The sequence below is a fragment of the Scardinius erythrophthalmus genome, assembly GCF_964197995.2.
Source record: "Scardinius erythrophthalmus genome assembly, chromosome: 16".
Taxonomy (NCBI): Eukaryota; Metazoa; Chordata; class Actinopteri; order Cypriniformes; family Leuciscidae; genus Scardinius; species Scardinius erythrophthalmus.
Window position 1 is genome coordinate 20,335,008 of NC_138236.1, and position 21,026 is coordinate 20,356,033.

Below are 21,026 nucleotides of genomic sequence, written 5' to 3' on the forward strand. Positions count from 1 at the left end.
GTAAGTAACTTTAAAGTTTACTCTATTCTTCTCCCAGTTCACCAGCCACTTACTTTTATGTATTTCGGGAGTCGTGGATGAATTCACGTGTTGTAAACAATCCAACAGATCCGATTCTCTGAACTGCGTCTGCGGCACAAACTAAGATGGCGGCGCCCATTGCGCATACAGCTCAACTAACGCGATCGTTATAAAGGTGTTTAAACAACAAAACACTTCCACTTGCATATATTTGACAATCGGAATATCAGATATTGCATGCCATATCTAACAAATTTGTGAATATTTTAAATAAAAAAGGAAAAATGACATAAAAGCAGATCATCATTCATTCAGCTCTGTTGTTGCTGCGGTGTGTCACGTGACAAGCAATGACGCGTCACCATGGACACCATAAAGTGACACATTCTAAATAACGGTCGCCTTGAAAAACTCACGCTGGGGGGTCAGCCAGAATATTTTAAACTTACGTGTGAAAGGGTTAAATACACATTCTTCTTTCCAGCGGTGAAATATCCCTTTAAATAATCCAATAGAATCTGTCTGCAGCCTGCAAGACTTCAAGTTACGCCCCTTCAAGTTACACCCACTTCAGGTTACGCTCACTTCAAGTTGATCACTGTTTTTTCGACTTAAAGCAGCGCTGCACAGACCGGTCAGTGTATGACATCAAAGTACCGCGAGAGCAATTAGAGAACAGACAGGTCCGTATGCTCTCGCACGGGTTTAACATAAACTGAACATACTAGAGTCGTTTAAACTGACTCTTATCTGTTCAAGAACCGAAATGTTTTGGTAAGCTGCAATCTGCATTAATACAAGGGTACTGATAATGTATTGCAAGAAACCATATTGCAATGTACTGTTTTATCAATTATCCGTCCCACCTCAATTTAGAGTGTGGAGCAAGCAATAATATTATATCCTTTTGGAATTGGGCTTTATTTATTTATTTATTTATTTTTTTATTTTTTATTTTTAATAGAAAACAATAAATTAGACGACATCTATGCATTTACCTCTATTAGGTGCCATCTTACCCGTGCATTTATATTTTAATAATGTAAAGGGCAATCTACTACTGTGTTGTGCTGCTGGCATCTGTGGGACACTCAGCGAGACAGAGACAAGCTCAAAGTTCAAAACGCTTTGCTCTGCCCTTGCTGCAATGTAAAAAGCGGCAATATGACTTATACACTTCGATTATCTCAGGAAAATATTCTTACCGTTGTCTCTATACGAGCTGGGATCTTGCCGACAATATCTCGTTTTGAGTTTGACATATCGTGTGGTTCTGAGTGATTTGGACAACTTCAAGTTACGCCCCCTCTGTTACGCCCCTCTCTTGCAGTCCGCAGACAGACCCATCTCAAATAATGGGTGAACTGTCACTTCATCACCGTATTACAATATTACAATACATTACAATTATTTATTACAAAATAAATAATTGTGTCAAATATATATTATTTATTTATTAAATTGGCAAATAAAATATTTTACCTAATAAATAGTTAAGTTTAGTTTCTTGCTATTTGGAAAGAGGCTTATGATAGCTTTAGGGACACAAACACCAAGAAGAATGTCACAGCTTATTAAAATATGAATCAACTTGTATGCATGTAGCTAGTATAACATGGATTTAAAATGTTCATGAGTGTGTCTATAATGAATATTAATTACTGGCAACGTAAACCAATTAAAAATATTGTTTCATTAAGCTAAGAAAGATAGAGACCGAGAATACAACTGGTGGCATTACAGTATGTAAATTTCCTCTTCAGACACATGACGATGCACCAGTAAGTACGTAGTATAGCCTATACACACTGCAGGTGAGTGCCTGGGGAAGGGGTTGTGCTGCAGCAGGGAGGGAGATGAACACAGATCCTGTTACATGTAATTAGCCTGTCTCAGCTTGTGTTTCCAGAGTGTGTGTGGGCCGGGTTACCTGGGTACAGATGGTACAGATACCGAATGACCAAGGATGAGGACACAGAAGTGTCCATAATGTGGAACTATAATGCAATGATGAATACAATTTTGCAAAACATTTTTAAAGATGTATTTAATATTTTAAAAGTCAATGAAGTTTATGAAGTATAAAGATTGAGTATAAATATATATATATATATATATATATATATATATATATATATATATACATATGTTTAGGCCTATATATATATATATAAGTGAAATTATATAATTATAAATTATATAAAGTAAAGTATATATAGTAAATATAAGTGATTTTTGTGTCTATGCAATTTATGTATTTATAAAGTCATTAATTTATAATTTACCCTAGATATAGATTGTGTTCTAAATTTGATAATGCATTAATAATGTAATTAATCTGTGTATGCTCTCTTCGAGCATAACTGAGCTAACATCCTGTATATATATCCGGATGTTCATGTTTGTATTGAGCACATCAGTAAATAGAGCATTTCATAGCTGCTTTTGTACTGATATATGACTCTTTACTATTGATATAACAGAAGCTTTTTAGCTAACTCTCTGTTTTACATAGGAACTTATACTTCAATGGATTAATGTTATTGGACCATATTTAGGGGTATGAATGAGTTGTTGTAGGGGGTTAAAGATGAAGTGTGTAATTTTTACTTTTTGTTTACATTTTTATGTCAGCTTAAATATGGCTTACTGATAGTTGTATCTGCATAAAATGACAGACTTCAGCTTTAAGTGGGTTGGATTGGATCTGTTAGGTCTCATTATCACATTCTGTCCACGGGACGTCTGTTAGTGGAGCGAATACTCAAGGTCAGATTACCCTCTCCTCGTCTTTCCCCAGTGTTGATGTAGCGTAACTGCCCCTTAGGTCAAAGCTGCTGTGATACCGCTCCACCGGTGGGAACATGCATGGAGTGCCTGTGCCTGGTTCAGGTTCCACATCCACACCACATCATTTATTAATGTGATCCTTTGTTGGTAGAGGAGCTGAGAAAGAACAGTCCATTCTGATGGAAGAAATTTTGTGGCACAGCTGACCATCAGCTCTTCTTTTAACTAGAGCTGTAATGAGCAATCAGTGTCAGACGTCAGAGAGAATGTGACTTAAGTACTGAGGAGAAGAGAAACTGTGTGTGTACAGTATGTCTGTGTGAAGACAGAATAAAGAAAGGAATCCTCAGACAACCCTTTTGAGACGTGAAGCATCTGTGTATCCTGCTGTGACTTAAATTTGGGGCAGTGATTTATTGTTCCAATCAAGAACATGCACAGATGCCCCACACTCTGGCAAAGCTGATTCACTCAGTGGATGAAGTATAGACAGATGGAAGGATAGAATAATGGATAGAGAAGAACAGGAGGGGGGGTATAGAGGTAATACTTTAACAAGAAGGATTACAGATTTTTGTTTAAAGTGAAATGAAATTATATTGCAACAACCCCCCTGTTTTCTAGTTTTTCTTTTCTCCTTTAAATATGTGTGTGTGTGTGTGTGTGTGTGTGTGTGTGTGTGTGTGTGTGTGTGTGTGTGTGTGTGTGTGTGTGTGTGTGTGTGTGTGTGTGTGTGTGTGTGTGTGTGTGTTCGCATGGGGTTACATTACTATGGGTAAAGGAATTACATTTTCTCATAACTGGAATTATTTTATCTCATTATTCTTAATTGATTAAGGATGTTTCTAAATTTTCCTATTTCTAAATCGTCTTCATTGTGTGCTTATACATCCCGAGCGTGACAGAAGACCTGACCCAAGAAAGGATATATATTTTTGCTGCGTTTTTAGCTTTAGTTTTTGTGTTTCATTCCCCCCACAATGGACCTGCCTGCCATTCAACTCCTGCGCCTGGAGAAGCTGGACTGTTCGCTGGAGGACCATACAAGGGAGTTTTTAGATCTGGTGTGCCTTACACACTACTCTGACTGCTTGCTCGGCATTTTTTACCGTGCTAGCCTCAGTCTCAGTCTAAGGCACGCCTGCCAGCAAACGGTCCCAGTGAGGATTTCGCCGCTTATGTGGTGTGGGTGCTGGTGAATAGTGGATCGGAGTTCACCATCGACCCCGAAGAGGACATCACCAGTCCCACTCCAGACTCAGAGCCTAGCCAAACACCACCCCGCTGTGTGGACATGACGCCAGAGCCCATCGCAGACGGAGAGTCAGCGCCTGCCGCGATGGAAAAGCCATCGCAAGAAGAAGCGAATTGACAAACCATTGCCTCGGAGCCTAAATCTTACAACGCGCCTGACCAGGTGTGTGAGCCGGCAACATCATGTGCCCCCGAAGAAGTTATTGTGGACTATGAGGGTATGGAGAGGAGCCCCGCCCACACTCCCGCCACAGAAAGGGAGTCGCTGCAGGACCGAAGTTTGTTGGTATTTGGCGAGGATGAGCCTCTAACCCCTGCTGATCCCACCCAGCCCTGCGCCCCGCTGCCTCTTTAAAAGTCAGCCAGTGCCTCTGACCAGTGTTTGCTGTCGTCCATCAACTCTCAGCTCCTCTCTGTGACGTGGCTCCACCTCGGGCCTTCCGTTATCCAGATCCTCCTGGACGAGTGGATCCTCCAGCTGCTGATTCCGTCACTTCACCTCGGCTCGTTGCCTTGACTCCTATGCCTTGGCTCCTCCTTCCCTCGGCTCCACCAGGGACCATCGGCCTTACGCCTTCACCGGGCTCCCTGGTAACCCGGTTCCACCTCGGGGGGTCATCACTGCAGCTCCGTCCGCCTCTGAAACCTTTGGGGTTGCTTGGTTCCATCTGCTCTTCGTCTGTGCCTAGGGCTTCACCACCATTGGCTACGTCTCCATCAGTCATCCCCATCGTCAAGGAGATATCCGCCATTTCTCTTCCTTCCCTCGACTAACCGTGGGACATCATCCTGGCAGGACTCTGGGTCCCCATCTGTCTCCTCCTGCTCCAGGCTTCTCCAACCATCATCGACACCCTGGTCTCTCCTTCTGCCATGTTCCTTGGTGTGTCCCATCCTCCTCCAAAGCCTCCTCCAGAGCCTCCTCCCTCAATTGGACTGCCAATGCGAGGTCGCACCTTTCCAGGAGGGGGCTCGATGTCACGTTATTGTTCTGGTTTGAGTTAGTTTAGTTTTTTTAGTCTTTATTAGTTTCTATGGTTACTCATTTGATTAGTCATTTTGTTCAGCTGTTGCGTAATTAGTTCCCTTTGTTTGTTCCCTGTATATAAGTTTACTTGTTTCAATTGTGAGTTGTCCGGTCTCGTCAATGTAGACGTGTTGTTGCTATTTACACTGCCTTCATCTGTGCCATCCTGGTGGATTATATATTAAAGACTTTATTTGTGATTAATCTTCTTCATTGTGTTCTTATATACAACCCGAACGTGACAATTATAGAGCTTGACATAACTAGAAAAATGTATATTGATTTTAAAAATGTTCTTGACTTTTTACATTTTTTTATTTAAAAAAAAAAACAAAAAAACATTTTTTTAAAGATTTTGCCATGACTTTTCCAAGTCGAGAAATCACATTTTTAAAATACCCTCATTCCCTCAACCAGGTTCCAAGACCCTGAAAATAACAGTTGATGAGAGAGCAAATCATTTTTTGTAGCTGTTTTAGCTTATTTTAAAGCTTGTTTTGTCTTATTTTAAATCATTCTAAGCAGACATAAGTTTGTGTACACATAAAGAAGAAATTAAACATATACAATAAATAATTTATTTACATAAAATTTAATTACAGTATCATATAAATTTTCATTTTATTTGTATGTACACAGATTTTGTTTATGTCTGGTATTGAAACTTCAGTAAACTCCACAAAGTGAGTCTGGCTCTTTTGTGATGGAGGCGATTCAGGGGGAGCTAATCCCAGTTTGCCCGTAATCAGATTATTTAATCTGTACTTTAAAGCCCAGACCTAGCCTGGTCTACATCTCACGGCAAAACAGATGGTACATCAAGTTCACTTACACGCACACTCATTCAGTCATAATCTGGATGAAGTGTTCAGTGTTATCTGCTCTTGAACAAGCACTTCATGACTCACCCCAGATTCGCGCACACAAATACACCCCCTTATGCCAGATCAGAAAGGCATTTTACTGGATGTATTGACGTGTAAAAGTAACACACTCATAGTAATATATCACACACACCGAACAGTCCTCTAAGGGCAGTATTGATGTGTCTACTGCTATAACAGTGGTTTAAACACTTTTTGTACAGCTGTGCCGCTTGGAGATATTCATCAATAGCTGGAAAGAGAAGACTAAGATCTGACAGGGAAATATCCTCCCAAGATGCAAGGATAAGCTAAATACAAGTAGATTTGCTAGACCACCCCAAGTTGTTTACTGCAGTTTTTTTTTTCGATGGAAAACTAAATGACTATAATAAAGTGAGATGAGCTCCTTCGAGAAAAAGGAGAAAGGAGTGATCTTGCTGGCAGATGTTCTTCTTCATGCTCTGTGAGCATCAGACTGGCCTGGCCATTCCATTGGCTCTGTATAGTGCCACATCCTAGGAACGCTTATATAATGCATAATCTTAATATTTAAATGGTGTAAAATATGTAATGATTTCTATTTAGTGTTATTAACTGATGATATTTGATAAGTTCCGATGGTCTGATGGTGGTGTCGTCATGGGGTTGGTAAGAGGACTTACTGTATACTTACCAAGGCCGCATTTATTTGGTCAAGAATACAATAAAAAACAATACTGTGAAATATTATCACCATTCAAAACAACTGTTTTGTATAGTAATTTATTCCAATCCTGTGATGGAATATTTTTCAGCATCATTACTCCAATGTTCATCAAAAATATTGATGACTCAGCCTGCACTGCACAGATTTTGGCCAAATATAATTCTCTCTAGAATAAAGGATCTCAATCTTTTTGACTTCAACCCCCCACTCCCCCGAACTTCTTCATTGTCCACAACAATATTTGTATCCCCCTCCCCCCACTCACAATTTTTACCCCATATGATATTTTAGAGCTTGGCATATCTAGAAAGATGTAAATCCATTATAAAAATAACCAAATAGCAATACATATCCTGATTTTAGTTGTTTTAGCTTATTTTAATGCTTGTTTTGTCTTATTTTAAATAATTTAAAGTCATCCTGGTTGAGAACTGCTGGTCTAGAATGATTATAAATTATAAAGATCACCTGCAACAATAGAAAATATGAAAGGAAAGAAAAATAGTAACATAGTTTTCATTAATCAAAACTTGTCTAAACTTATGTATGATATATAAGTCCCTGGGCTCCACAGCCACACTTTTATTCTCTTTGTGTGTCTTACTCTTTAGAATGTGATGCAGACTGAATGAGTGCATCAGTTTCAAGAGCATCAATAATTTGTGAGAAGAGTTCAGGGAACAGACCTCATGCAGCACCAGAGACTGTGTGTAGGTGTGTGTGTGTGTGTTCTGAATCAGTCAGTAGAAACGTCAGTGTGCTGGCGTGTAATTCCAGCCCATCAGCTCTGGTTCTCTTACAGAGCAGTACTGTATGTTTTTCTCACACAGTTGGTAACTTTACCACATGAGCACAATTATATCAGGAATTAGATAACCACTGTTACCGCTTAATGACACACACCTAAAACAACATTTATCTCAGAGGAAATATACTATCAGAAGTTTAAGTAGGATGTCTAAAATGTTTGATATTCTTCACAAAAGGCCAACAAAACATGAAAAAATATGAGGACAAATTATTCAATTGAAATAATTAAATTATTAAATTAAGCACATTTTATAAACAGCATATTAAAAAAAATAAAAAAGTAAAATATTTTCAGGCATCTTCCATTAGCTGGTGTGGTTTGGACCCTGATCTTCCTCATTTTCTCAGACCCTCTGTCGTCTGACAGTGAATCTCTCAACATGAGCTTAACTCAAAGTAAATATTATCTGATATCTTTTCAAAATTGCATCAGGCTTTTTTTGTGAGAGAACGAGAGCGATCTTCTCCTATTTCCTCTGTTCTTTTGCCGCAGTGCAGGTATCATTGCAGATGTACATTGAACACACACAAACACACACACACACACACACACACACACACACACACACACACACACACACACACACACACACACACACACACACACACACACACGTGTTTTCATGTTTTATGGGGAATTTCCATAGACCGATTTTATACTGTACACACAGAAAGCTTTCTGCAATTTAACATTTAAAAAAAAAAATTATTTCGTTTGATTTATAAGCTGTTTTCTTCATGGGGACCAAAATAAATGTCCCCGCAAGGTAAAAAAATACAGGTATTACTATCCTTGACATTTGGTCCCCGTAATGCAGGGAATACCAGGTACACACACATCAAAAGACACACATCTACCATAAAAACATAAAATTTATATCATAAAAGTGTAACCTATTTCATAGTATACTCTTATTGAATTTTTTTTTGCTTTTGAATCTATTTTCCTCTGTACACCTCTTCCATTCAGATTTTTCCAACTCTCATTTCTTTCATCATTCCCTTTGTTCTTTGTGTGTATTCAGCTGTATGCTTGCAGTGTTTCCATCAGCTTTCACACTTTTAGTGTATTTTTTAAACTCAAAAATACCTACTATAGATGTGCTTCTATAGTGACAAGATGTTTCATCTGTAAGATCAGTGTGAGCTGATAGGGTAATCCTCACTTTCTATTCACTTAATTATTTAGTGGTGTCACCTACCGCACATGCACTCGCTTTTGTCACAGGATCTGTGGTGTGCTGTGCAGGTTGATTAGAAGGTCGCCTTTGCGGGTGTGTGTGTGTGTGTGTGTGTCCGGTTAGTTTTGGGCAGGTGGTGTCGTGCTGAGAGTCATCAGACATTAAATGCAGCCGCTGACGGTGACAAGCTCTCACACCGCGAGAGCAGCAGGTCAATATCTAATTACCCCACAGGAAGTGCCAAATATTCCTCTATCTCTCCCGTTTTCTCTCTGCTAATCTCTCTCTCTCTTTGGATATCTCACTTAGTCCGCCAGCTTTCTGTCAGTCCCCACCCCCGCATGTTCCTCTCTCTTTCCATCTGTCTCCTGTTCTGTTTCTCCTCTTTATCCATCCATCTTCATCTCTCACATTCTCGTTATTTTTTAATAGGTATCATCACCTGGCTGCATGCTTGAGTCTGCGCCTTTCAGTCTAAAGCAGGCATGTCAGCTGACCATAAACATGCAGATATAAAACCTCAGTCAAATTTCGTGCTTTGTTTTGCCTGTGTTTTACGTCACTGTTTGAATTTGCAAGTTTAATCAAAAGAGATAGCCTTTCAGTCTAAAACAGGCATGTCAGCTGACCATAAACATGCAGATATAAACCTCAGTCAAATTTCGTGCTTTGTTTTGCCTGTGTTTTACGTCACTGTCTGAATTTACAAGTTTAATCAAAAGAGATAGGTCTGGTTCGGCTTGCTCTTAAGACCTCTCAAGGCTCAATAGTTTCTGATTGTCTGATACATGATAGATGTATTAAAAACACTATATTTTTTAATTTGCACAGATATTGTGTAGTTTTGATCATACTCTCATAATTAATGAATTGGCCTGGTTCTTTCCGTATATTGACCAGCAGGGGGCTCTACTCATCCAGAACATCATGTGAGAGTGCAGGGTCTTGCCTCAGTAATTTCCTAGAAGGGGTTTCACTCTTCACATATCAACAGTGCTACAAGAATAGTACTTTTCTCCCTAGAGGAAGGCATGCTGGTAGTTCTGGAAGCTCAGTATTGATCAGCCTGTGTGGACAGATGATACACGGTTCCCGCTTTAATGATGACAAAAATAGCACCACCTGAGAGTCTCACGGGAGCCATCTTGGCTCTGCGCTCTGTGCTGCGGTATTATAGGATTACACATGCAGCCGACAGAAACAGAGGATTTACAGAACAGAGTGAATAATGATAGACTGAAAGGTCAAAATCTGTCCATGACAGAATAATTATCTAGAGGTTATATATTTTTAATTAGATAAAAAATAATCAGCCTGTTAAAGAAAAAAAAAAACTGGAATACCTCTCCAGAGTCTGACTTCGTTTAGATAAAGAACAAAGTGTAAAGAATCTGATTTAGGTTGTTTTGAAGCTCATGAACTCTACGTTTTACACTTTCATCTCACTGTGATCTGAAACAGACACATATTCAATCTAATCAGAGTGTTTTTGATGAAAGAGTCGTGTCTCTGTGAGATGTCACACTGTTAATGTGAACGACAGGAAGGAGGGGAGATCTGTATTCTTTCAGCAAATTAAATTAGCTTTATTTGACCTCTTTGAGGTGACCACACCGTAAAGAGAGCAAGAGGGACGTTTATGTTTAGTCACCTCTCACGATCCACCATCTACCAGACAAGTGTTCAAACCAATAGCAATATTAGTTCAGAGCAAATTACTTGAATTGATCTTCATTATGATCTTACAGTGTTGATTAACTGATTATTTTCTCTCTCCTCTATCATTTTTGTTTTAGTATGGACGATCGGATAGTTACCGCGTGGCCACCACGCAAGATAAAGATGAAAAAAGTTCTCCAAAGAAGAAAAAGGGAGTAAAAGATCTTGATGAATTGAAGAAAGAAGTTCCCCTGGTAAGAATACCTCTAGAAAAGTAGCGCGTTTGTAGCCATTTTGCCTTTTACTTTGTTAAATGTCCCTTTTTAACTTCCATTTCAGACGGAACACAAGATGTCAATTGAGGAAGTATGCCGGAAATTTCAGACAGACATTGTTCAGGTAAACTCACACATTATTTAGTGTTTGCTAAAACCAGGTTTCCATGTTTGCTAAATTCCCCCTTTTATAATTAGAAAGCCAATGTGTGTAATTGATGTTAAAATATTATAATAGTGCAGGAAATACTCACTTTAGTTTAAGTTTATGAACACATCATTTGTCTGGGGAATGACTGTTGTGTTGTGATGCACTTCTCTTTATTGACCACTAGGGAGCACCATACTCTGTATAATACATTGGTTGTCATACTTTTTGTAGGATATTTAGGATAACTCTGGTACTTCTGCTGTGGCCATATAGCGCTTTATACAATACAGATTGTTTCAAAGCAGCTTTACCGGGATAAACAGGAAAATAATGATTCAATGATGCAGTTCAATTCTGTAAAGCAGCCCCTAAAGGAAAATAGCGTCATTGCTCAGCAGAGGTCAGTTCAGGGTTGATTTAGTGCCGTTCAATAACTGTAAAGATCATCAACGTAATGATGCCAGAGCTGCTTGTTTTCAAACTTTTCATTAACAGAAACTAGTATTGTCAATAGATGACGCTTGATGATTCAAGACGTTTAATTGACTGTATGTTCTTCAATAAAAACAAGAGTTATTGACGTAAAGAAATTTCCGGAAAAACTGATTGTTAGAATTTTAAGTTAGATCCTTTAAAAAAAAGTTTTTACTTATTAAATATGTATTTTTACATTTTTTTAATTTAATTAATTAATTAATTATTGTCTTATTGTCACAACTGTTGTGCTGCACATCTCATTATTGACCACTAGGGAGCACCATACTCTGTATAATACATTGGTGTTAGTTTATTTATTTAGTTATTTAATATTACTTTTTTTTTTTTTTGATAAATGAAAAAAATAAAAAAATAAATTCAAGTCATTTTGTGGTCTTTTTGGAAGATTACTGAGGTCCCCTGATTGACAACCCTTGGTATAACAGACCCTTAGTAGTACACAGCATACATGATATGTTCACACTTTGAGTTCTTAAAATAAAATTGAATGTGTATTAATAGTAACTTTTGCTAATGGTTAATTTTTACAATGCTCTCTCTGCAAAAGGGTTTAACTAATGCAAAGGCCAGAGACTATCTGGTGCGAGACGGGCCAAATGCTCTGACCCCGCCGCCCACAACACCTGAGTGGATTAAATTCTGTCGTCAGCTGTTTGGAGGTTTCTCCATCTTGCTGTGGACCGGAGCCATTCTCTGCTTCCTGGCCTATGCCATTCAGGCTGCCACCGAAGACGAGCCGGCTGGAGATAATGTTCGTATGGGTCACATGCCAGCACCCTGCCACATATGCCTTTTGAGGGAATCTGCATTAAATATGAATATGATAACTGAATGTGTCTTCTCTGGTCTCCTTTCAGTTGTACCTGGGAATCGTGTTGTCCGCTGTGGTCATCATCACTGGCTGCTTCTCCTACTTCCAGGAGGCAAAGAGCTCCAAGATCATGGAGTCCTTTAAAAACATGGTGCCACAGGTACTGGGAACATTCCATGCAAAACTTAAGACACAGAAACACAGAGAAACAGTGAGTTGAAACGAAACTCTGTCCACAGCAAGCGTTAGTGATCCGTGAAGGAGAGAAGATGCAGATCAACGCTGAGGAAGTGGTAGCAGGTGACCTGGTGGAGGTCAAAGGTGGAGACCGAATCCCAGCTGACCTCAGAATCGTCTCTGCTCATGGCTGCAAGGTACGTGGTTTATAAACCTCAGTCGTTTGTCAAGAATCTGTGAACCCTGTGGTGCGACCTATTGGACAATTGTGTGTCTTTGACATCATTCGTAGGTGGATAACTCCTCCCTCACTGGCGAATCAGAACCTCAGACAAGATCACCTGACTGCACTCATGACAACCCCCTGGAAACCCGCAACGTTGCCTTCTTCTCCACTAACTGTGTGGAAGGTACGGGATTTACTACAGTGTTGAATTGGTCTATTTACATAAAAGTCAAGTTCAGAAGTGTGACTTTTTCTGTTTCGCTGTTAGGCACTGCTCGTGGTATTGTGGTCTGCACTGGTGACCGCACCGTGATGGGCCGCATCGCCACGCTGACCTCAGGACTGGAGACAGGGAAAACCCCCATCGCCAAGGAGATCGAGCACTTTATTCACATCATCACTGGCGTTGCTGTCTTCCTGGGACTGTCTTTCTTCGTTCTGTCAATCATTTTGGGATACTCCTGGCTGGAGGCCGTCATTTTCCTCATCGGAATCATCGTCGCTAATGTGCCTGAGGGTCTGCTGGCTACTGTCACTGTGAGCACTTGCAGTCGTCTAAGCATTTGAATACTGTTCAGAGGGTTGGGAGCCAAGAATCAAAAATATGCAGTGCAACCAGTGTAGTCCGATTCCGAATTGAATGCGAACAACTCTCATAACCCGGTTCTTTTTAGTGCATCAAAACTTACAATGGATTTGTAATAGTGCTGTCAATAGATTACCATTTTTTATTGCGATTAATCACACCCTTTTGTGCGATTAATCACATATCGTGAAATTAAGCATATATCATGTATTTTGTTTGACACGTTTATTTTGTCATAATTTGCTATATCCAGCAAAGCAAACTATCAGATTGAAGGGTGATTCTCACAAAACTGTATTTTCTGCAAGCTTTTTTCAAGGTAAATTTCCCAAAAAAGGACACTTGGAGACTCCAAAATGTCCAAATGATATAAGGAGTCCATAAAATTCATAAGTTTATGCACACCAAAGCACACACAGATAAAAACATTACAGAACAAAACATTTCAGAATTCAGTGTACAGTATGTGTACAGTGTAACAGCAAAGATTAAAGTAGAAATTTAGTTAAGAATAGAAATGTCCACCTACCAGGGTTACAGGTGCTTGAGGCATTGTAGATGTGCAGTGTGATAAACTCCTGACTCCCAAGATCATCTAAATCACATTAATGATGCAATTCCGTGTGCTTCATTAATTTATTTGCATTATTTTATTTTAACATGCTAAAGATTTTGAATTAATCGCAGATTAAACGTTGTCAGCCCTAATTTATAACAATTATTGGATTGCATTTATACTGCATCTAAAAAGGCTCTGAAAAACCAGTAAACACCTTTTGCAATAATTGTTTTTAATGTATTTATTAAAATTATAAATTCATAATCATTTGGCAATCAATTTTTTTTTTCAAATATTCCTTCCTTTATTTGATTTAAACAAATTGGAATGCATTGTAAATTCCTTAATGTAATTGAATTAATGTCTCTCTATTGTCTCTTTAATCTCAGGTGTGTCTCACTCTGACGGCTAAGCGTATGGCTAAGAAGAACTGCCTGGTCAAGAATCTGGAAGCTGTAGAGACACTAGGATCCACCTCAACTATCTGCTCGGACAAGACTGGAACATTGACCCAGAATCGAATGACTGTCGCACACATGTGGTTCGACAACCAGATCCATGAAGCCGATACCACTGAAGACCAGTCTGGTTTGTTCCTTTCTTCTTACGCGGAGACCGGTGATGATTTTGTCTTTATGACACCAATTCTTCTTTTCAGAGTCTAAGTTGGTCTCTCTTTGCAGGTGCTTCATTTGATAAGAGCTCCGTGACATGGGTGTCTCTGGCCCGTGTTGCAGCGCTGTGTAACAGGGCTCAGTTTAAGGCAGGACAAGATACTTTGCCCATCCTAAAGAGGGACGTGGCAGGTGATGCTTCTGAGTCCGCCTTGCTTAAGTGTATCGAGCTGTCCTGTGGCTCAGTCAGGAGTATGAGAGATAGGAACAAGAAAGTAGCCGAAATCCCATTCAACTCTACCAACAAATATCAGGTTTGTCATCAGTTATTGATTTTCAAAATTAAACAGCAAACATCAACTTGAGTTATGATCAGTGGAAGAGTTGAGGTCCAACAACCAACCAATAGCATTTCAACACTCCATAAAATACGCCATGTGAACTTCTCAAGTCTATTAAACTTGCCATTGTGTACTGGAAATATTGTCATTCTTATAAACATTTTTAAATATTGTTGATTCCTATAAATCATCTGCTAAATGACTTCATGTAAATGCTAAATCACGTTATTTGGGTCAAGTGTGGATAATAAAGTGTCTGGAGCAGCTCTGCAGCATGTCAAAAATAAAATACTTGGTGTAATTGTGAGCTTAGTCATGTAACCCTAAAACTGAAAGTACCAGATATGAAAACAGTGACTAGCATTACCAGCAACAATTTCCTCTTATCCACCTTTTCCATATTTCCCCAGCTGTCCATCCATGAGACGGAAGACCCCAACGATAACCGTTACCTGTTGGTGATGAAGGGGGCGCCAGAGCGCATCCTAGATCGTTGTTCCACCATAATGCTGCAGGGTAAAGAGCAGCCCATGGACGAGGAGTTGAAGGAGGCCTTCCAAAATGCCTACCTGGAGCTTGGAGGACTTGGAGAGAGAGTGCTGGGTGAGTCTGGAATAATCAATTCTGATTGGTCAATCACAGCATTCTTGGTCAAATATTTTGCATAATGGCCGCTAAACTGTATAATTGATCGTTGTTCCTTTTCTACACTTTGATAGCACTCTAGTCATCTTTCTTCATTAAAATATTTAATTTCAAATGTACTTATTTATTTGGTCAGTGGCTATGTGATAAGGAGGATAATGTGCAGATAATTGTATGGTTATATAAAATAACCGCCGTAAATTTGAGTATATATAAAAAGTATTTACACTACTGGTCAAAAATTTGAAAAAAAATATAGGTTTTTTTTTGCCATCAGTGGAATAAAAATATTACTGTTTTTTATTATAGTATAAAATAATTAAAAAATATGTAAACTTGCCTCCTTTCCACAGGATTCTGCCATATCTTAATGCCCGAGGACCAGTACCCAAAAGGCTTTGCCTTTGACGCAGATGATGTAAATTTCCAGACAGACAACCTTTGCTTTGTGGGACTGATGTCAATGATCGACCCACCCCGCGCTGCCGTGCCTGACGCTGTAGGAAAGTGCCGTTCTGCAGGAATCAAGGTCATCATGGTGACAGGAGATCACCCCATCACTGCCAAGGCCATTGCTAAGGGTGTGGGCATCATCTCAGAGGGTAACGAGACTGTGGAAGACATCGCTGCCCGTCTCAACATCCCCGTCAGTCAAGTCAATCCCAGGTAAAGCCGGGACCAGCACTGTAAATGCACACAGCAACTTAACATGCTTTGAAGGTGTGGTCACATTAGCAGAATTTTGCAAGCAAAAAAGGATCCATTATGATGGATGAAGCACAACTTACACATACGTCACTTTCAAACCAAGCAACTTGCCTGTTGGTCAACGTGGAAAATTTGCATGAACATTTTGCAAAATCTGCGTGGACATATCTGTCGCCCTCATGCAAAATTTCTAATCAAGTGGATCACTATTGAAATGAATAGCATGGTATTGTATTTATTTGTGTTTTTTGTTTGTGTGTTTTAGGGATGCCAAAGCTTGTGTGATTCATGGAACAGATCTGAAGGACTATTCTCAGGAGCAAATAGATGAAGTTCTGCGGAACCACACTGAGATTGTGTTTGCCAGGACGTCTCCTCAGCAAAAACTCATCATTGTAGAGGGTTGCCAGCGACAGGTAAATGCATATACTAGCATTCAATACGGTTTATGATCTTTTGTCATTTCAATAATGTCCTGATTTGACCTTTCATTCTTTCCCTTTTCTCCTCTGTTTCTTTTCCTGTCACTCAGGGGGCCATCGTGGCGGTAACAGGCGATGGTGTTAATGACTCTCCAGCCCTGAAAAAGGCTGATATCGGTGTCGCTATGGGCATTTCAGGGTCTGATGTGTCTAAACAGGCTGCTGACATGATTCTGCTAGATGATAACTTTGCCTCAATTGTCACTGGAGTAGAAGAAGGTGAGTAAGACAATAAGGAGACTAGTGATGCATGGGAGGACAGGACTGATGTTGTCAAACAGGATGTGTAAATCCATCTCTCTCCTTGCAGGCCGACTCATCTTTGACAATTTGAAGAAGTCTATTGCGTACACCCTGACCAGCAACATCCCTGAGATCACCCCCTTCCTGTTCTTCATTATCGTCAATATCCCTCTGCCACTGGGCACCATCACCATCCTCTGTATCGACCTGGGAACTGACATGGTAAGCACTTCACTCTCACACTCTCACACTCGACATTCAGCCTTCTTACAGACACCTATATACACACACACATGAATAAAATGTTTACCCATACACAAAAATCTACTTTCTCTCTACCTCCATAGGTACCTGCTATTTCTCTAGCTTATGAGGCTGCTGAGAGTGACATCATGAAGAGGCAGCCCAGGAACCCTCAGAGAGACAAGCTTGTGAACGAGCGTCTCATCAGCATTGCTTACGGACAAATTGGTTAGTCTTGTACTACTTTGAAACTGTAGCTTTTACTTTATTCCCTAATCAAGTCCTAAAAAACTACAGTCAAGATGCCCTTTTGGGAATGTAGTCATCTGTGCTACAAGCTTCTAATATTAGGGTTCCCATGGTCATGGAAAACCTGGAAGTAAAAATGTGAGTTCCAGGCCTGGAAATGTCATGGTAATTAACAAAAATATATTCTGAAATATGAATATAGTTTTTGTTTCTTGTTATGCTCTAAATATTTAATTATCCATCTAGAAATTGCTCTTTTTGAGTGCAATTCCTATAAAATGATCGATTTGTTATCCAGTTATCGTGACAGAGAGGACATGGAAAATATAAATACACAGACATATATAAAAACAGACATTTGAACTGATGTGTTTACAGATTTATTTTAGTACCAAAAATAAAACTAGAAAATATGACAAACAGCAATAAAACAGCATTTAACTATCATATTGTTTTGTAAAATTATTTTAATACATGTTTGTTATTATTACTTTATATTATTTTCTCAAAAGAGAAGCAAATATTGTGTAGGCATCTGTGCAGAAAAAGTAAGCATATGTTGTGTATGTGTGTGTAGGAATGATCCAGGCTTTGGGTGGTTTCTTCGCCTACTTTGTGATTTTGGCTGAGAATGGCTTCCTGCCCTCACAGCTGGTGGGTATCAGACTCAACTGGGATGACCGCTCGCTAAATGACCTGGAGGACAGTTACGGACAGCAGTGGGTGAGTAATTTGTGTTTTATTATGTTGTGACATCATAAGTGTTTAAACGTCATACGAGTCTCAGAGGTGCCTGCATGTATAAGATGTTGTGTTCGTGTTCCACAGACATACGAGCAGAGGAAGATTGTTGAGTTCACATGTCACACAGCGTTCTTTGTCAGTATTGTGGTTGTACAATGGGCTGATGTCATTATCTGCAAGACCAGACGCAACTCAGTATTCCAGCAGGGCATGAAGTGAGTTCAGGAAGCTTGTGTGCAGGAAGTTTGTGTTTGTATTCATTAGAGCATTTGATGTAACTGTGCTTGTCCATTTACAGGAATAAGATTCTGATCTTTGGGCTGTTTGAAGAAACGGCTCTCGCCGCATTCCTCTCATACTGCCCGGGCATGGATGTGGCCCTCAGGATGTACCCGCTCAAGTGAGTTTAACACACACACATGCGCAAATTCACATGTGGAAATAATTTTACAAGCACACATCCAATTCCACCTTTGGTTCTCTCAAAGACCAGTGTGCTCATCTCCAAAGGAGAAAGTTTCACAGTTTGAGTGTATTTATTTTTTATTATATTCAGCAAGGACACAATAAATTAAAGTGACAGTGGCAGTAAAGTATTTAAAAAAAATCTATTTAAAATAAATGCTGTACTCTGTACAGGATTCATGAAAGAATCCTGGAAAAAATGTATCACAGTTTCCACACACACAAAAAAAAACTGTTTTCAACATTGATAATAATAAGAAATTGTTTTTGAGCATCAAATCATCATATTAGAATGATTTTTGAAGGATCAGAATAATAACTAATAATAACTAGACTAATAAAGGCTTTGCCATCACAAGAAAAATAAATTTATGACCATTTACTGTCATCAATGCTCATGTTTCCTGAATACCGGGCATAAAAATTCATAAATGCAATATGAAAATGAACATTCAATGCATTGATTATGGATTTATTATTTATTATTATTATTCACAATGTATTATGCATTCATTTCTTATTCAGAATACAATTATTGTTTCTGATTCACTGATTGAATATTGATGATATTATGATATTGATTCACTGTTTCAATCAATTATTGAATGTAAAATCTTGTGTACTGATTTAGTCAAAATGCCAATATGGTGGAAACTGTTCTTTCAAATAATTTTACGTCTTTATACATTTTTTTTTAATAATTTCAAATCTTACCAAAATAATCGAATCAAACTGAAACGGATTCAGATTTAATGATTCATTTCATTAGTAAAGAATCTACTTTAATTATTAGTTTGATAATGAATACACATGTGAAATATATCACATGACCTTAAATTGATGCTACATACTGTATACAAATGTTAAAATTTCAATTTGAAGTATTCAAATTGACACTGGTCACACTAGTGTTTTCAATTCGAATTGAAGTATATGTATATGGTACTTATAAGTATTCTGCTATTTAAAATGGTCTCTCTCCTCATTTGTCTCTCTCTTAGGCCAAGCTGGTGGTTCTGTGCTTTCCCATACAGTTTCTTAATCTTTGTGTATGATGAGGTGCGAAAGCTTCTCCTGCGCCGGAACCCCGGTGGTACGTGTTCCTCTCTACTGCCTCAAAGACACACACTCAGAATTACACACTTCTTATGAGTATGTCTTGTATAAAGTCCCAGAATCGGGTCATTAAGGGTCTCTGTTTGAATTAGGGATACAATAAAACACTATTCAATCAAAAATTATGAATGAAAACGTCAGAATTTCTCAAAGTGATTCCCTCTCTTTTTCTGTCTATTTTTGCAGGATGGGTGGAAAGGGAGACATACTATTGATCAACAAATCTTCTTTATTCACATTCCTACATCTTCCATTTTGTTCTACTACTTCTCTACCCAACCGAGATGCACAACCATCCTCTCCCGCCCTCCTTTCAAAGAGACAACAGCTTTAAGCCAATAGCACGTCTCCCCCCAAAGAGGAAACCACAAAACACCATCCAGACTCTCGCCCCCCCCACCCCCACCCCCACCCCCCACATTTCCTATAATACTCTTTGCATGTATTTTCACACGGCTGTGTACATAAAGTCTGCTATATATCTAAAACAGGCAGCTGCATAATCATTATGTAGATTCGAAAGGAGCTTTTGATGCTAAAAAAAGGGAGTATGTACGCTCGCCTATTAAAAAAGTCCGTCCCTCCTCCGATCCTTTACATCCATGCCTTTTCCCTCGACCTGTCCTCCAGTCACACACGGATACACAGATCACACAAAACCTTGTCGGATCCCGATGCACACACTAGACTCCGTTTAACATAGTAACTTTCACTATTTCATTAATACTTTTGCTTCTTAGGACATTTCATGTTGTTTAATCTCTAACGGAGGTGGTTCGGCGGCTTTTTCGTTTTTATTTCTGTTTTTTAATCTCTACTTTCGTTTGACTGACATTGGCATCCTCTCTCACTCTCATTGACGTTCGCTCTCTGTCTTTGTTTGTGTGCTTGTTTGTCCGCTACAATAACCCTGAATGTTCCAATACACTCTCAATCTCCGTGTTTTAGGGAAAATGTAAAAAATACCACATCTGATTAAAGAAATGAAGACAAATCTTGGAAAATAGAAACACTAAAAAACCATAAAAATGATTCTCTTGTATGTTTTAACTCATATGACTGAAACACACAGGCAGTTTCCTATCAGGTTTTGCACAGAAAACTAGTATGATGTTGAACAGCGTCTATGGAATAAAATCCACTGCCGTCACGGACCTAAACACACCAGGTTTTATTGTTTCCCAGTTAAACTTGCTGTTTTGGCACATTAACTGGTGAAGGTAGATTTCAATGTTCATCTGTCATATCACATCCGAATTGATCTCACTTGAGAAACAAATTAGATCCAAACTTCACAATTGAGCCTGGTGTGTGCAGGCTCCACCGCTGGTTTGTCAGAAGATGCCATCGATATGAAGCAGTATTGGGTCACGTGGTCTGTATGTGCGTGAGTGTCTGCGTGTGTGTGTTTGATGATGGAAAATGAGTGCGCTGCTGCAGTCGGCCATTGCCTGTTCTTATGACAGACATGTGGATGTTGAGACTAAAGACAAAAGGACAAAACTACTGGTAGAATCATGCATATGAAAGGTCAAATCCAATAAAACATCTAGTACATTTAATACTACCAAGTGATGCC

The 21,026-nt window shown here is 39.1% G+C and overlaps 1 protein-coding gene across 2 annotated transcripts in view; it reads left to right on the forward strand.

Annotated features, from left to right (window-relative positions):
- The window catches only part of atp1a3b (ATPase Na+/K+ transporting subunit alpha 3b), a 39,020-nt gene extending 18,007 nt beyond the window's left edge, over window positions 1–21,013 (forward strand). For both annotated transcript variants that reach the window (XM_081389039.1, XM_081389038.1), the window contains 20 exons: window positions 10,452–10,568; window positions 10,654–10,713; window positions 11,786–11,989; window positions 12,096–12,209; window positions 12,289–12,423; window positions 12,519–12,636; window positions 12,721–12,989; window positions 13,987–14,185; window positions 14,281–14,525; window positions 14,963–15,155; window positions 15,551–15,863; window positions 16,171–16,321; window positions 16,438–16,606; window positions 16,698–16,852; window positions 16,978–17,101; window positions 17,700–17,845; window positions 17,951–18,081; window positions 18,165–18,266; window positions 19,333–19,424; window positions 19,634–21,013. In XM_081389039.1, coding sequence (XP_081245165.1) covers window positions 10,452–10,568; window positions 10,654–10,713; window positions 11,786–11,989; window positions 12,096–12,209; window positions 12,289–12,423; window positions 12,519–12,636; window positions 12,721–12,989; window positions 13,987–14,185; window positions 14,281–14,525; window positions 14,963–15,155; window positions 15,551–15,863; window positions 16,171–16,321; window positions 16,438–16,606; window positions 16,698–16,852; window positions 16,978–17,101; window positions 17,700–17,845; window positions 17,951–18,081; window positions 18,165–18,266; window positions 19,333–19,424; window positions 19,634–19,662 — 3,066 coding nt within the window. In that variant the 3' untranslated portion in view covers window positions 19,663–21,013. The remainder of the gene's footprint in view (window positions 1–10,451; window positions 10,569–10,653; window positions 10,714–11,785; window positions 11,990–12,095; window positions 12,210–12,288; window positions 12,424–12,518; window positions 12,637–12,720; window positions 12,990–13,986; window positions 14,186–14,280; window positions 14,526–14,962; window positions 15,156–15,550; window positions 15,864–16,170; window positions 16,322–16,437; window positions 16,607–16,697; window positions 16,853–16,977; window positions 17,102–17,699; window positions 17,846–17,950; window positions 18,082–18,164; window positions 18,267–19,332; window positions 19,425–19,633) is intronic.
- Window positions 21,014–21,026: the final 13 nt, after the last annotated feature.